At 44.8% G+C, this 18232-nt stretch overlaps 1 protein-coding gene across 1 annotated transcript in view; it reads right to left on the reverse strand.

Moving 5' to 3' along the window:
• Positions 1-232: 232 nt before the first annotated feature.
• ca10a (carbonic anhydrase Xa) overlaps positions 233-18232 on the reverse strand; it is a 208579-nt gene continuing 190579 nt past the window's right edge. The window contains exons 5-9 of the mRNA XM_030097378.1: positions 10823-10918; positions 7268-7340; positions 3713-3867; positions 3295-3469; positions 233-424 (exon numbers count right to left, since the gene is read on the reverse strand). Of these exons, the coding sequence (XP_029953238.1) occupies positions 402-424; positions 3295-3469; positions 3713-3867; positions 7268-7340; positions 10823-10918 (522 nt within the window). The 3' untranslated portion in view covers positions 233-401. The remainder of the gene's footprint in view (positions 425-3294; positions 3470-3712; positions 3868-7267; positions 7341-10822; positions 10919-18232) is intronic.

Genomic DNA, 18232 nt, shown 5'->3' on the forward strand with positions numbered 1-18232 from the left:
CTGTCCTGTTTGTTGGGAGTCTATCAAAGAAACGCTTCCACGTTGGGTTTCTCTTTTATTGGTCGGTTTCCAAGTGTCTCGTTTTCCTCATTTTTCTCCGAAAAAAAGCATTGGTATCAAAATGTTGGTATAGATATAGTTGTACAGTGGGGGAGGGGGGAGGGCCTGTTAGCATGTGTAAGACTGAGGGTCCAAACTGTTTTTCAATGTATGAAAAGAAGAGTCTTTTTTGCTCGCAAAGTTCCTTCATTCGCGCAATGTCCTGTGTCTTTATACAATGCCATGAGAGAATCTTGGATGAGATGCAGCCTGAAGACCAGTTTTCAAATCTTTTTCCCCTTTTCCTCCTCTTCCTCCTCCTCCGCTGCTGACAGTCGTCTTCCACGCTCATCCAAGGGAGGCTACTTTAGCAACCACTCGTTCACTGGAACAGAGAAAGAAGGCGGCAGTGAGAGTCCTGATTTATATTCATCTGCACAGTTCAGCTGTTTGATGACATTCCCTTCTGCTGGCATGCTAAGCCCCACCTCCTCCTCCCCCCCCCCCCCCCCCCCCCCCCCCCCCCTTCCCCCCGCCTCACCCGCTCCCCTCATTCCATCTCCAGTGATGCTATGGGATTTAAAGCGGATGGCGTCGGGCTGTGGATGTGAGGGTGGGGCGGCGGACTGGGAGGGTGTCACAGATGACGAGGGAAGCTGGAGCGTGACGTTCATGAGACGGCGCCGTGTGATAACGAACAGCCCGGTATCATCGGAGAAAGGAATGGGTGTACCGGAGCGTGCTACGATTAAAGTACCAACAAAATATATGAAGTATTCTAACAGTTGAAACATTTCTTATGAGCATAACAAAAAGGCCTGATGCTCCACAAATTGAATCGCTTTGAAAAAGAATGAACACATCCTTGATTCACCCAGTTAGATTCCCACCAGGGAAATCACGTGTGAGTTAACGATAAGATGTGTTGCAGTGGACGGGTGCATGAATCCACCAGCGACTGAAAGCAGCAAACCTGAACTGATACCTCAGGATGTGAGAACATGAAGGCTTTTGTCTGGAATCTATCTTTATTTATGTGTCGAGGATTTAGAGGGCTTATCCGTATATATTGCTGCTGGGTCACCAGGATGAGTGTGTGTGTGTGTGTGTGTGTGTGTGTGTGTGTGTGTGTGTGTGTGTGTGTGTGTGTGAGGCTTGAAGGTCTAAACACAGCATGAGCTCTGGATACGTCACTGACGATGCCTCATCCAAGGAAAGTGTACTGCACAGCGTCTATTCCTAGAGCTGCGAACAGTGATTATATTTCACATCCAATCTCCATGCAGCCTTTACTTGAAATGATGAAAAACATCTAATTCGGCTGTAAAAGGTGAAATTATTTTAGAAGTTTTTAACAGCATTTAATGTTTGTTTTTAAATTTTGAATATATTGCTCTTTTTAAGAATGCAGGAACTGTTTGATTCTTTTAGTTTCACACTGGAACACACCGATATTGATTCTGGTGTCGAATCTGAGCAGGATCAGCTAAAATGACTTCAAATTACATTTAATTCAAACGGTCACCTGCATTCACAGTGGTTGAAATTATTCATTGTCATTAAATGAGCTGCACCCTCAGGGCATGTGAAGACATAACACTGATTTCAATCGTGGTGATGGTTTTATGAAGAACTGTTCTGCAGAGGAGTGAAATTAGCATTGTTTACTGTGAAATATATCAAGTTAAATGAGGCCTGGCAGGTAAATCTTTTGTTTTTGTCAATTCCGAGCTGATTTCATGCTTTATTTAGCTGTTGATCCTCTCAAAGCGAGCTGGACTATTTCTTTGTTTTGTTCAAATTTGTAATTATAAGGGTCAGGCTTAGCAAACAGCATAATTAGCTCCTGCAGGTTCCTGATTTCATGTTGAGTAGCAGTGATCATCCCCTCTCTGGGGGAGGGGCGGAGAGCCTCGCTGCTTTGCAGTCTGACCTTACACAAATCACCAGGAGGGACATCACCCTCCTCTTAATGAGCCCCCCCTCCCGGCTTCCACTTCGCCTCCAAGGCCTTTAAATCTCCAAACAATTAAACAGGCAGGCCTGCTTTTGTGTATTTGCAGGTGCCTGTCGGAGAGTCTCCGGAGAGAGTGTGTTTGTTTGACAATCAGGAGGGTCCGAGTCAGCGGGCGCCGCTGCACAGAATAAGAATTTCATCTGTTCAAGAGGGAGCGGGAGGGGGAGGCGGGGGCGTGCAACGCCACGGAGAGAATGAGAGAAGGAGCTACAGGGTGGAAAACAGTCACGGTTTGTGTGTGTGGGCCACAGTACAGTAAATCCCGCCGTGAATAGCCGGCGCCGGGCGCTACCTTCCGCTCTTAACACGTTTTCCACTTCAGGGGTGAAATTCGGCATTTCGTGCAGCCGTTGCCGGGAAATATTGGCAGAAACACTGGAGAAGAGATGACAAAACGCGGCACGGCAACACCTTCCCAGGTTGCAACGGGCTGTGACGAGCCGGTTTCCAGCCAGATCTGTCAGTCAGGGCCAAACAGGAGCTGTGACGGTCCAGCCATCTGACTCCAGCAGTCACCTGCCTCTCTTTAGCTCTTCAAACACAGCCCTCCACTTCCCCGACATTCAGCATGGCGCCGACTGAATTTATTGACGAGCACAGATCAAACTAACATTCCACTGGTGTTTCCGCTTCATGGAGAAACTGGAGCCAATCGCATAATCTTTAAATCTTTCACTTAAATGAGAGCTGCCAGCTCTCATGCATTTAATTTTACACACACAGATGAAGAAACGTCTCTTAAAGACCAGGGGAGCTTAACTAACAGTTATGGTTACTTCCTTAATCAGTTTCTTCCACATGAAGGGTCCATTTTATTTACAAAACCATCAAGGACCATCTCATCCCAAACCGAACGGCAGGAAGATGTGTTGTAAATTCAATAAGTTGTCATTTGTTAAAAGTGTGAAGACCTCTTGTCTTCAATTTATCCATAAAAGATATCGTAAGCCAATGAAACATCTACTTATATACGTCTACATGTCTATTATAGATGCCTGAGAATCTACCTCTCATGGAAAAGCTGAAAAGCTGAGTAGGTACTGGTGGAAATTCTTTCTGCGGTAGTTTGTGGACTTAATAATATCGTCGAGGGCCACATCGATTCAGGTCAAACGCCATTAATACCGCTGACATGAAGACAGGCCTCCTGTCAGGGTTTGCTCGTCTGTTGATGGCATATCTCCCAACAGATGAGTTTAAATGACGTGACGGCGAGAACGAGCGCGGCGGTCCGGTACCTCGGTACTGGAGCTTCTGAGCCCTGTTGTTGGGGCAGTCCTTCCCCTGCATGCTGAAGTTGATGTTGGTGCGGATGCAGCGGTTGTTCAACGGCTGGACCGGGCGAACGTTGTCGCTCATGCTCATGAAGATCTGAGACGGCTGGTTTTGACTCAGCAGCCGCAACGAGTGCATCTGAGGTAAAGCCGGAGAGAAAGAGAGAGAGAGGGAGAGATAATTTGGCAAAAACATAACGAAAATGAGAGCCAGGATGTTTGATCCACTGTGTTGTTTTCCAGAGACGGCTGTGGGGAGGATTACACCGAGGCAGAGTGGGGAGAGGCCCAAGTCTCTAGCTAGCAAGTCTGATGAGAGGAACTCTAGTCAGAAGTATCCTGGCTGGAGTTTGATGCTCGGTTGGCTCTGGCTGCGGCGTACCTGCATACGTGTGAGGTACACCGGCTTGTTCATCAGGATCCACGTGGCAGTCTCAAAGCACGGCGGGATGGTCATCGATCCGTCGTATGTGATGAAACTGTTGGTCTCTGGGTAAATTTCCTCGATGTTCAGGCCGGTCAGGAGGTAAGCGTCATCTGCAGAGACGGAAACAGAAAGATTTTCAGTCTGGTAGACACTGAGCGACTCAGTGACCCCGGTACTGAACGAACCCCGGGGCTAATTTTTAAACACCGGAGGATCGATAAGCTGTTGCGGTAACGGTTCTTTTAACGGTACTTTAGAACAGCGCTCCTCAACCTTTGCTTCACCTCAGACCAGTTCTATATAACATCATTTTCCCAGCAGGACAGTCTATGGAAACAGAGTTAAGCACGAGAAATGAAGGGCTGAAGGAAGTGAGGCATTTGTCAAAATGAAATTCAATGCAGAATAGCGGAATTTTAAATGTACACTTTCAAAATAAAACATTTCCAGCCAGTCTTTACAGCCAAATGATACACAGTCAGCTTAGAAAATAGTTGCTCTATGTAATCACCACCACACAGTGTTGATGAAGGTGATTTGTTCAAAAGATTGGTGGATTGATCATACTTTAAAAATGTTATTGGGGGGGAAAAAAAGAAGTAACAATCAGAATACAGTGAAAGTCTTTTCACTGTGAAGGTCTGTCGAGCCACTGAAGCTGCCTGACCAACCATCTGTTTAGCTGGCTCATAGCTAGCAAGGCCTTCAGACATGTAATACCACTTCCTGCCACAAGGTGGAGAATGTCATTTTTGAAGGAGAGAAAGAAAAGAATAAACTAGTATCAGTTATGACAAGCAAAATAGAAAATAACTATTAGGAAATAGAAGTGTTTCTTTGTGAGAGTGACCTGATTATTAATCAGGAAATATTTACAGCTGGCATCATAAGTCAGACTAACTATCAGTAAAAACAGACAAACATGGTCAGAAGACATACAGGGGAAACACATGTTGGTGCAAACCAGGTTCAGAATAGCAGAAACAGGTGTGTGATCCTGGAACTGTGCATCAAGTACTGAGGTGTGGTCTGATTCCTTGTTGGTGGGTTTCTGTCAGGCTGCAGAGATGCTTGCTTTGCACTCGCCGCTGTGTGTCTCAGTGTAAGACGGAATGTCAGAGGACTATTACGATGGCGGACTTCTCGCCACCCTCACGGATCCCTGACATCTTAAGTGCTGCCACAGTTTTCTGGCCCAACAAAACAGCAGCTCCAATCAAACTGTACACCGGAATCCTGAGATACACTGGGAAAAGGGAGAAAATGGACTCTGTCTCATCATCCTGAGGACTGGGTATAATAATAATCTTTGGAAGTTTACTGAATGCATCCTCCTCCTCCTCCTCTTCACTATTCATCAACAGACTCGGCTCATCTTTCATAACTAATTTTTCTCACTTCTTCTTTCACATATCATTTACTGTGCTGTGAATGACAGGCTGTTGGTGTTGCAGCACAAAACCTCTTTCATGGAAACTGTCTCCACTGTCAGGACGCTAATTGGACAGACTGTGATTCTCTCTCTCTCTCTTCACACTCTGGTGCAACGCTCCCACTAACTTGTCATCCGACGGGCCTCCGCTGACAAATGGACTGCCTGTTGTGAAGAGGTCAACACGGTCAGCAACACCGCGCTAATGCTAATTCAAATGCAACGCGATTAAGAAACAACCAAGACTCTCGAGGCGGCATGTAAAATAACCACCACTTAATGCAAATATAATAAGCATGATGGGGCTCGTTACAAATGCTTGATTATCTCGACGGAGCGTGCAAAAACTGATGAGCAGCTCTGCGATCGATATGCGGCGGTGCGGCTGGAGTAAATCATAAATGCCTCACTCTGGATGGTGTGTATACGTCTCTGTGTTTGCATGGGTGCACATATGTGCTGTTAAAAAAAGCATTTGCCTGGCAGTATTATTGGCTGCGAGCACGAGATGCCTCAGGACTCACGCATGAGTGGGTGGTGTGTGTTTGGGTGTGTGTGTGTGCATGTGTGTGTGTGTGTGTGTGATGGAGTCCTGACAGCTGTCAGACTCCTCCAGCCGGACCCAGAGGAACCACCCCACCCGGCGGCCGGCTCCTCACGATGCCTGTGAGGCTCCCGGCCACCAGGGGTCAGTGTGTTTACCCGGCTGCTTAGCCCTTCCACCACCACCACATCCATTAATCCAATTATTTGTCTCTTTTTTCACGCTCGCCCCGGGCGATCTCTGTGCTGGCAGAGGGAAACCTCTGGAGAGGAGCTGTCGACTCGTGCCTCGGCAGCAGCTATCAAGCGTTCCCATGCAGGCATCTCTTCATGCCAGGCATCCAGTTAGCAATTTCAATCCAAATGCCGCTGCTCAAAAGAATGCAGAAAAAAGTGGTGGTAGACTCAATTTGACTAATAAACAGCCAACTCCATTCTGCAGCCCTCCTCCCCTCATCCCACTGCAACTACAACCAGGTCAGAGGGAGCGAGCTGCACACAGAAAAACAATAAAGGACAGCTCAGCACTGCCTCCCTTTCAAATCAATACATTCTGGAGCAAGATGAGATTTGAAGCACATTCCAGAGTAGCTGGTAAATTCAGACCGATGAGGAGGAGAAACCGAGGAAAGTGTGAAAGTTGTGGGATCCTGTATATGCAATGGAAAAAATAAAGTATGTTCACCCAAAACCACTGGAAATATAGTTGTATTTATACCAGGGAGGCAGTAGCGCTGTAATCCCACCACAGAAATACACCGAGAATACAGAAGGAGACACGAAGCAAACACATGAAACTCAGAACACATACATTATTCATCCTGGAAGGAGCAGTGAGAAAAGAGTCATTTGTGCAGACCTAGAAAGAAGTTCCGGGCCGCGCTGGTTTATACAACCAACAAATTAAAATCAGGAGGCACTCATTTTTAAAAGGATGAGCACAAGTACAAGTACGAACATTCAGAGGCTCACCGAGTACTTATTAAATGCCATTAAGCCAAATGCGAATCACCTCATGGACAGATATGCACTTTGACCTTTTTGACATTGGTTGGTGGTTAAAACCATGGATACAATTCAAACATTGAGGCTGAATTTGTCCTTAAATTATTTCCTGAACATCCAAAGCCAAGTCCTTGTTTTCACATATTAAACCTCCTCTGTGTTAAAAGTGAAGTCGATGCTTTGACTGCAGTATTCAAGCGTACAAAAGTTTTAGACGAAGACTCCTTCAGTCGGTTCGAGCGTCTAAACATTCTGTTTTTAATCACCCTGTGCCGCCGGATTCTGCTGCGCTGGCTCACACTGATTAATAACTATATTTTTCGCGCTGCACCCATGAAGCTTCTTTCCTCCGTTTCTGTCAGAACTTAAAGACAAGTCGGTGAAATGTTTTGGAAATTCCAGTAGGACCGTGAATCGACCACTTTCATTGATTTCACTGAGTCAGACAACTTCAGTAAGCACTTCTTCCTTTTTTAAAAAAAAAATAGGTTCACACTAATTTGTCAAGGTTATTTCACAGAAATACTCACTTTTATACGTTATTCTTGTGATGGTGTCTCTGTTCAACATCCGATTCAGGAAGGAGTTTGACGCCTCAGCAATCTGGATGGAAGAGAAAAGGAGAAGGACCAGGGAAAAGGTGGGGTTAGTCATAAATTGTGAGCCTCTCTGGAATGAAGCTACGTTTAATCTATTCAGGACACCACTCCTAAGAATAATGCCAGTGTATTTTTTAATCTATCACCTTTAATGCCCGTGAAATGTCAAAACCCACTGATGTATTTTGCGCAGTCAGAAGCTCCCACTCTCTGTTCTGCTGCTGCTTTGCCTTCTGGAAAACAAAGACTCCCACTGTTTTCAAGAAAACCATTAAAACAACTCACAGACACACACTGCTTTGATCCCCGAACACAATCCGTCTTTTTAAACAGCGAATGCATCCTGTTTTCGTCCTGATGCGACTTCATAACAGATCAAAACCAGTTGTGTCGCATCAGAAATGAGGGATCGCGTTCGGCGACCCTGCAGCGTCTCACTGTCCTCCCCGCCTTCAGGGGCCAACATTAGCTGTTTGAAGTGTCGGGAAATAAATTAATTTTAAGTGATAAAACAATCCAGCAGCAGGTGCATCTCATGATCTGAGCGAGTAAAGCAAGTCGCAGTGGGCTGTGAAGTCTCGTTATACCACTTCAGACCACTAGAGGATGCACACGCTGAGTGTCACACCTGCTTGTATTTTTGAGGATTTGATCAGAAACAATCTTCAGAAAACCGTCGTCGTGTGTTTTTCTATTATTAGATCAGTGAAGGACCACATGAGTAAACAGTGTATATTTTTGTATAGAAAACATTTTGGCTCTTTTATCCAACATAAATGTCTAATAATATGCTTGTTCAATAAAATTCCATAATTCTGTGTATTGTTCATTCAAATCTGGAAAATTATTTAACTATAAAAAATTCTCCTTGCCTCCAAACACTGAGTCACATTTAATACTGATTTCCTAATTATTTAAAGTGTGCAAAGAGTGAAGCGTGGTGAGAAGCTGCCTTGCGGATGGTCGGAGGAAGCGCCCGCCGTCCTCTGTCCCTTCCTCTCTGTTCAATCCATCTTCAATCATGCTCCGCAGACTTCACACCTCTAATTGAGGAGATGTCTTTGGGCAAAGTGATTAAAAAGAGATGTGCTCCTCCTCCTCCTCGTCCACCCGTCACTGCGACTGGAATTATTCAGTCTCTGACCTTTTCCCCGTGCTCTTCAGGCAGGCATTATGTCTTTAGCAGGCACTCATGCTTCTCGCTAGATTTCATTGTCTTTCCCTCAAAAAGCACCTGAGCGGATTCGGTCCCTTCTATTCCAGGAATTTTCTCACATTAGACGCGAGAGAAGTGCAGCCTCGGTGCCATATGGCCGAGTGTCGACTCCACACAAGATAACAAGCAAACACATCACGAAGTCTCCGACATTTCTCGCTGTTACATCAACGGACAATGAATCAGCGGGTGAAATAGCTTCGCATTGACTGTAAAACCACTGTGCCAGCATCTCTCTATTGTGAGCTTGTTTTCCACCCCATGGAGCCGCAGTCACCCACTGCCGAGCCTCATGGCTTCACGCCTCGATCGGGGGCTCGTCCCTCCAATCTGAGTCACGGCGTTCGAGATCGGAAATCTGACAAGGCTTTAGAAAGCGTGAGTCATGCAAAAGTGGGAGAAATGAGCTTCTGCTCTGAGAAAGATGTGGGTAATCACCACTTAACGGCTTCGTGCTACTACTGAAAGAGGCCGACCGGCTGAAACATGGTGGAGGCAGTGGGAGTGGAGAGTCATTCTGCACAGATAACAGTTGGGCTGAAGGTAGAGGCTGGGAGGAGCAGGTGCAAGGTGTTAGATGCTAATTTTTCAATGTTCTACTTCTTGGAAATTTTTATTTTTTTTAATCATTTTATTCTTTTCCAAGTTGCTGTGAACACACTTTAAAAAACTGGCATTTTTGTACATCCCTAATAAAAACCGAACCTCGAAGGATTTTTTGGAGGGAAATGTCGACGCTGGATATTGACGCAGAGCTGAGTTACTTCCTGATGGGGGTCACTCCATCAGGCCATCATACATCCCAACTCCACCTGCAGCACTCCACATCCAGAACTCAGCTCACATCTCCGCCCACTCACTCTCCTGCCAGGTGGAAAAAAGAAGGGGAGGAAGAGCGGGGGAGGAGGAGGAGGAGGAGGAGGAGGAGGAGGAGGAGGAGGAGGAGGGCCGACCTCGGTCACAGTTTCCTCGGTTGCTTTAAGACTGGCGGATGGTCCCATTGACATTGGGGAGCTAATTAGCAGTTAACAGCTGAACTTTGTGATCCCTGGGCGTGCGCGGCGGCGAGGACGTCGGCTGCCTCTCTGATCTCGCCGCCTCTCGTTTAAGATGTAGACCCTCTCATCCACGGTAAAGAGACGGCGAGGGGACTGACACCAATCCAAGCTGCACAGCGTCTCCATCCACCAGATAATTAGCTTTCTAATTGTTTGTGAAAATCTGGACTTCAGCATTTACAAGATTTCAGGGTAAAACGCGAAGAGAGAGCAGGGGAGAGCAGATCAGGGAGCGCCGCTCCAATTATACTGAAGGATAATTTAACTCCTGACGCGCTGTAAGCTTCTACTGCACGGGGCTGTTAAATACAAACACCGCAAATTAGCTTCTGTTGAGTCTCAAAGGTGCATGAGCTTCTAATATAAAGCGGAGTAAACAGGGCAGTGGTGTCACCGTAATCACATCCACCCTGGCCACTACTTCCTTCACCCCTTCATCTCCAATACATTTATTAACAAGGCTGGGTCACTGGTGTGAGTCCTCTCCGTCAGTTCAGCTATTAGCTTGGTCAGACATTTCAGGGTGCCATTCTTTGGCCCACAGATAAGCTTTTAAATGTTTTGCAACAGTAAATTAATTTGTGGAATGTGACATCTGATGGCCTGCTGCTTTGCATTCGACAAACCAGGAAAACTGTGCTTGGAGACTTCGGGTTACAGATGTGGCTGATCTCCATGCAGCTTCAGCAATGTGGAGTAACATACACCCTAAAATGCTCAGCGACCAAGACAAAGACAAATTCAGCAGCATTCATTTTGGGCTGTGGGAAGAAAGAAGAATTACTTTTTTTTAAAGCCTGAAAAATAATAAAATTACCACCAAAACTGTTCCTTTATGTTTGTGACCATGTCAGCACTGCTGCAGTCGAACAACCACTCGATCCGCCTTTAATTGAGTCTGGATTGACCCGAACACGGTGTCGTATCCTGTTCCATTTTGCTCGACATGTCCAATACTGTATTGCATATTGCAGCTGTCTTGTAATGTTCGAGTGCTGATTAAACCCGGTCAAGTTCCTTTAACTGCCACTGCAGCTGCTGCCTTCACTTCAGCGAATGAAGACAGGAAAGCCTCCATTTTGAAGAACGATGGGCAGAATTGTTGATTGATGATCCCCCCCGCATCGTGCTGATCAGCACCTGATCCATCAGACATTTTCAGATTCACGACAGAAGACATACAGTATTGCTAAAACCGTGCATTTGACTTACCTTCATGAATATGGACACTATGACCAGTCCATTGGGGCTCTTAGCAGCTTCTGTATAATTTGTGTACAGCTCATGATTGTAGTGGATCAGCTGAACCTGGAACAGAAAGAGAAAACCTGTTGTTGAAAGCCAATCTATCAATGTAACATTCCAGGATGATCATTTCGAATGCCGAGAACTGGCTGAAGCTCAATAGTGGCAGCAAAGCTGAAATCTTTAAATCGAACCCGCTTCCCTCTTACAGCCTGCCTTGTATTAAAACTCACTTTAATCCTTCCCCTCAGCTACATCGTGTCAGGCGATTTTAAAGGGAAAATCAATATGGGATCAGATGTCTCCCATGGCTTCCCCCAGCAGATAGTTAAAGCACTGGAAGGAGCTGACGTCGGTAACATTTTTATACGTGGTGTAGGTGCGAAACCAAGCAATAAGAAGGACATAAAGAGCCAAGGATTTCACGTCATCACTTCATCCAAGGCCAGCCGCCGCTCACAGGCGGAGGTGAGAGCAGCGGAAAGCCTCCACCAGCATGAGGTTAATGCCTCACTGACACAGATGCTTCATGCACTCCAGCTGTTCAATATTCCTGCCTTTTAACGATGTTTGGAGGTGGGCAGGCGGCGACGCGCGACTTCCAAACTCGTAAAAGTGGAAAGAGCAGAAAGAGGAGGGCCACGGGTTTTTAAAGCTTGTTCCGACAAAGGCCGCATGAATAGGCAGCTCCGAGCCGGCGGAGAGGAACCCATCTGGAAAATGTACAGCGTATTATGAATATGTATCACATAAAGTATATGCGAGTGCGCTTTATGACTTGATTGTGAAGCCGGTGTCGAGAGAGGCGAAGTTCTGTAGATGACATAAAAGTAGAGTCGGGAGCAGCACCAAGCGCACACACACTTACACACACGCAGTGCAATGGAGGGCAATTACCCTACAGGTGGTACAGTGGAGTACAGGCTCTTTTGCATCATGATTTTTTGCATGTTTCTTCATGTACGTGGAGATTTTACAGATAAATGATTTGCCACATTTTTTAAAGTGACCTGCTGGAGTCTTTTAAAAACTGTAAACTAATGCTGAGCTGCCACATTGTGGCACTGCAGGGTCACGGGTCAAGACCTGTCCACTGTGGGGATCGAACCTGCGAACTTCCAGTGTGAAGTCTGCCTCTCTAGCCTCAAGACTGAAAGTTCATTTCTGACCTTACTGCTTCTACAACAGACTGATCCCAACCTTAACTATGATTAATCATAAGTATGGGGAACGTCAGATATAGACAGGCAATGTCTCAAATGCTCACTTGTAACTTCTGAGTCTTTGTTAAAACCTTGAATGGATCCGGGGTTGATTTATCTTCCTGTTACTGTGGAGACATTATTAATAGACGCCCTGTTCTTCAGTAATAAGTATGACCCATCAAAAACAGGGAGACTGTTCATGCAATGCTAATGTTCTTTTATTCTAAGTATTATTCCTTCTGTTTCTGAACCAACAAAAGAACAAAACAATTTAATTTGGTGTAACTGCGGTGCTGTTATTAAAAAAAATGGAGAGCAGCCTCTCCTCATTACCTAAACCAGCAACCTAAAGCCTCAAGTTTATTGCTCTTGGCGCCGCGGTGCTTTAATATTTCCACTGTAAAAACACACAATGAGCTTCTATGAATATAAAGGCCATAAAGCACTTATTTCAAGCACAAAGGGGCGATAATGATTTTCAGATCCATCCCAGAGGCGAGCAGGCTTTCTCTCCACACCTCCATAAACTCGGTGCTCAGTCCTCCTCATGCCTGGCACATACTGTACAGGAGGATATAAATAAACAAATGGATGAGCTGAGTAATTATGAAATGCTCAATTGGAGGAAGGGTGTATGAGGGGGCGGGTGGGGGTGATGACAGAACGTCTATAAATGCAATCAAGCCAAAGGAGGAAGTGATTAGGTGGGCCCTTGAGCTGATCTGATTAGATTTTGAGGTGAGAGCTTCGGAGGCAGCCAAGAGAAGTCAGCCCCGCTTGCTCCACTGACAAACTGCTCAAAGTTTGCTGCTGGTGAGCAATAAAGAGCCGGCATGGGCCATAACAAAGTGAAAACGTTTGCCAATAGGAGATTGGGAGGAAAAGAATGAAAAAAAGCAGTTTAGTTAGATGCTGAAACAACTGAAGACAGAAGAGAAAATCCAGAGAATCTGTTCAGAGACTCATCTCAGCAGCTGGACTCATCTGTCCCTTCAGAGTCAGCCATGACAGAACCACTGGAAACACAACCTGTAAAAGAACATATCAGCCCCCTCATGTGTTTTCTGCCTCCAAACCAGCCAAACTCTGCTCTCCCTCTACCAGAACCAGCCACAGCTCCAATAAGTCATCGCTGGATGGGACCACACAACCACACAGGCCTCAACTAACCTCTGCGGTCCATGAATCTGTCACCACTTCATGGTTTTTCCAGTGCAGTCCAGCAACTAACAACTCAGTGGAGGAAAAGTTCACTCTTATCCTGTGATACCTCATCAATTCACAGATGATCCTCAAGCCTCATCTGGATCAACATATCGAAACATCCGACTCCTGACTTTCCAAGACTTTATGGACGATCTACATTATTCAGTTTGTGCGCTTCAGCTGGATTTTAGTGAACATCCGCTTATCAAGTGAGAGCCCTTCAGAGATACTGGTCTCAGGGTCATTTTTTCAGGTCGCAGTCTTGTCTCGGGCTTGACGGAATTTTTACTCGGTCTTTTCTTGGTCTCGGACACAGAGGATTTGGGTATTTACTGTGAGACCAGCTCAGACCACTGCTGTAAGGACAGAACTGCCTGTCAACTGCAGCCATCGAAACGGGCGGTCGCCAGTTGCATTTGGCATTGCTACTGAATATGCTCATATGGTTGCCCAAAACCTTTAGCCTTGGCTACTACTTTGCGCGGCGTGTGGAACGCCACCCGTATGGAGACACATTAATTAATTGCGATTAATGCAATAAGCTCTGACAACATCAAGATAAATGTACCTTTGTACCAAAAGACAAACCTTTTCTCTAGTTCTTAACAAATCACCATGAAACACGACACGAGTGAATTTTCAACAGACTTCCAGAATTTTTCGATGATCTAACTTGTCTAAATTTCGGTGAGTACACTTGGTTACTCGGAGCCCTGGAGTGTGGAAGTGAGGGTTCAGAGGACGTGACAGCCTCTTTATGGCGTGACGGCCGGCATGGCCTCTGGAGGGGGGAAGAGGGGCACCAAGAGGGAAATATGAAGACAGCAAGTCGATGGCAGAAGAGAGGTGTTCAGCGCTAACGGTTTAAAAGCGCTGGGCTGGAAATGACGCTCTCCATCTCAGCTTTCATCCATCTGTCCTCCCTCCTTCAGATTAAGTGAAGCATACATCCATAAAACTAACAAAAGCACAAGAGCCGCTGCAACACACACCGGTCACACTCTGATTATGCATGTGTGTCCCATTCTGACTTTGGTGTTTTTCTGCCGTGACAGAACCAGAAATCACCACCTCCTCTATCCATCAGCTGCACTAATACCTGTCACACTGCACTTGTAACTGAACATAATCCCAAATTTAGTCTAGTTTTTTGAATATTCAATCCTGTGTGTCTGTTTCCCTTCAGAACGGGCCGTTAAAGCGCTGTATCCAATGCTGCTTCAATCGCAAAATCTCCCACATTTAGTACGCCATGGTGCAGACTATGGGCGAAATGTACTCTTTAACAATGAGCAATGATAATTAAGGAGAAAATAAAACAGAATGAGGAGCCGTGTGACCGATAATCTGAGCTCAACATGATTTTCCATGTCTGTGACTGCGTTTGAAAGGGGACATACGAGGTTTCCGGTGATTGATGGCAGCTTAAAATGTTGTGAACAGCTGCCTGTGGCGAATCCTTCTCAAACACTTGACAAGATTTGAATTAAATATAGCCGAGGCCTCTCTTTAGCAACAGCAGCGCCTCCTCCAGGCTTCAGGGGAGAGATCTGATGAATTTATTAACCGTAATCCTCATTTAATATGGTTACACTAATATTATCTGAATGGTACCTTTTTTTCTTTTTTTCCAAATAGCCTGACCGCCGTTACATAGCTTCATCAGGCGATCGAAGGAGTGAGCATGAAAGGTCAAGCTGAGATGAGCTGCTTCAGCACTTTTCCAGAGAGCCATCTCACTGGGTCTCCACGGAAAGAGGAGGGAAATGGAAGAGGAGAAAGAGGAGTGTTCTCCGGTACGGTGTGGAACAAGTGTAATGGTTTGTAATAGAGACTTTTTTCTTCTCTCCTGGTGTACTCCTGCTGGAAGATGATAGCCCCTTTAAAGTTGATGACACTCAGACTTCTATATTTCAATGTGAAAAGGATTTTTTTTCTTTAGAAAATACTCCAACTATTACCTTCATTCTGTTACCTCAATATTCTTCATATGAATGAGTGTATTAAACTATCGATACAAACACAGAGATGGAATTCCACAGATTGAATGCATCAGAATCCCAACATAAACATGCTTGAAGGTTCTGACTGAATGTTGAACTGAATGCTGAACTGAATGTGTCCCAGTGTGCAAGTCTTGGTCTTGGTACTCTTTGGTCTTGGTCTCGATTTAGACGGTCTTCACTACTAGTCTCATGTCAAAAAAATGCGGTACGAAGTGGTATTGCGAGACTAGTTAGCTTGTTAATCAGCGTTCAATAATGCCAAAAGGACAACATCATCTGCATAAAGTGTGATGCCACCACTCAACTCAATGAGGCATTTTCAGACAAACTGGGAAAGATAGTCTTTCACTGAAGTCAACGTGGGGTTTGATGAATCACTCAATGACATCTTGGACCCTTGGTGAGGCAGAACCTTCAAATAAGATATTTAAAGACAATCTGCCACCCATATCAGGAGGAACTCTTTTTAAGCCTAACTATAAACCATAAAGACAAAGCGTACTTATGTTTTTGCTTTTATATCAAACCAAATGGTCCATTTAAAAGGTTTGCAAATATATTGGACACCAATTTCACTCAATGCTGAAGGCAGCAGAAAGGTGCAGGAAATCAAACCACACGACACAGGACCAACCCACTGGAATGGGAGGAAATAATCCAGCAACGAAGCTGATCCGTCCCGTGCTTTTCGCTGAACGTGTCTTTAGGGGTGACCTTCAGGAAGGTTAGAAGTACAGCCACTGGTTATCGCCTTTATTAGGTGGCTATGACTCAGTTGATAGAGTAGGTTGTTTTCCAATTGAAAAAAAATACAGATTCAATCTCCTACCTGTCCAAAGTGTCCTTGATCAAGGCCTTGAAACCCAAACTGCTCCCAGCGGATGAACAGAAAGATCTCCATTGGTGTGTGAATGGGTGAATGAGACAGGGGCTTTTTGATGAGTGTAAATCAATATATGAGTGAATTTATTTAAATTTATCTTTTACAGGCCACTGAAACGCTCTAAAGTTAAACTTTCAAGCATTTCTTTTTGGTGGTGGTGCAGCCTGAGAAGCAAAACACAAATAATGAAGTCCTGGAAAACACATCTTGTAATTTAGGAAGGAACTCAATCCACAAACTTATGGCACAAATCAGGAAACAGTTTGGAAACAACAAACTTTAAAAGCTAACATTTAGAAGAATGGCTCTTTACAGATATACTAAGATGGGACATCTCATGATGCTTTTCATGACAAACAATCGTCTTGTATAGAAATGTTGACTTTGGTTTTCTCTGCCCAGCTAAGGTGCTCCTGTTTAAAAATCGAACAAATAGTGAAAAAAAAATGCTGTCACTTGAATTATTTCAACTGTAATAGTCTTTTTGTTGGTTTAATACCAGAAGATGAAAAAGCCTACATAAGAACAGAAGACTGAGCAGTGAGGGAATAATTGGAATATCTTAGCACTTATTAGAAAGAGGAAGGTGTTTCATTTTCAGATTAGCCTGTGGAGCTCAACACACACATGAGCGCATGCATGCACACACACACACACACACACACACACACACGCCCAGTCTTGTATTTCTATCCTTGTGGGGACCGTCCATTGACTCCCATTCATGTCTAGCCCCTAACCCTGACCCTTACCCTAACCCTAACCCACACCACAACAAAGCCTAACCCTAAAGAAATGTTTTTGCACTTTTACTTTTCTCAGTAACAACAACATGGTCAAGAAAACACTGTTTCTCCTACTTAGGACCGGAAAAAGGTCCCCACAAGGCACGTCGTTCCACGTTTTGCTATCCTTGTGGGGACATTTGGCCCCGACAAGGATAGAAATACAAGAACACACACACACACACACACACACATAGAATACACTTTACCTTAGTCATCACAGCTACAAACCTAATCTCACTTTAATTGGAACTGTAGCATTAATGCACACACACACACACACACACACACACACACACACACACACACACACACAAAATATGTTAATTCAAGACATACTTGCTGACATCCTTGGCCATTGCAGATGTAAGGTCATGTTTACAGTACATTTCAAGTGAAAACGCATCATTTCTGCCCTTTCATTTCAGAGAAGTTTCAAGTTTACGATTTGGGATAAATACTGAACTCGGTGCTTTTATAGGTACCGACTGAATTCCGTACCAACTATCAAGTGCTAAAGATGGATGAATGAGGCCTCATGAAGCACTGTCTGTCTTTTCTGAATCCACTAGATGGCGGTATCTGTTCAAGAGATGTTTGAAAACACACTTCATTGTCAGTCCTTCAGCCTCTATTTTTAAAACCAAGAGTGCCATCTAGTGGCTTCAGAAAATAGAGACAGCGTTTCATGAGGCCTCATCTGCTCATCACTACCGAGAAAAGATTCATGTAGAATCAAACCATACCATGTTTCGGCACCTGAATGCATCTCTTCTGACTGTGAGGGAGTGGAAGAGCATGCAATTTTCTGAGCTGGACATGAACGCAGCATTGTCCAATCAGCAGCAGCAAATTAAAATTATTACCAAATAAACACACAAAAGTACTGAAAATTAGTACCATTGAGTACCGGGACTGATTCCCAGGTACTGGGCATTGGTACGGTATCGGTTCGAATGTGAACGGTACATATCCTTATTTGCGATAGCTGTTTACATGTCAGCAGTGGAAATTCTGAAAACGGTGTAGTTAGCATGACAGAATGTCAACTCCGATCACTGTTGTGATGGAAACAGACACCCAACATGCATGAAAACATTCACTAGACGCTGTTGCCGTGTAAATGGGCCACAAGTCTCTTTGGCACCAGAACAACATGTTACCTGTTTCATAGAAACCAGAGTGTTTCCCCGCTTTGGGAAAACTTACACAACAATTCCATTTTGTAATAAAAACACACTTTTTTATTTCCAAGCACTCATAAAATATGGTGATTGGGATGAAACAACAGG

Source organism: Salarias fasciatus, chromosome 8, assembly GCF_902148845.1.
Source record: "Salarias fasciatus chromosome 8, fSalaFa1.1, whole genome shotgun sequence".
NCBI classification, from domain to species: Eukaryota; Metazoa; Chordata; class Actinopteri; order Blenniiformes; family Blenniidae; genus Salarias; species Salarias fasciatus.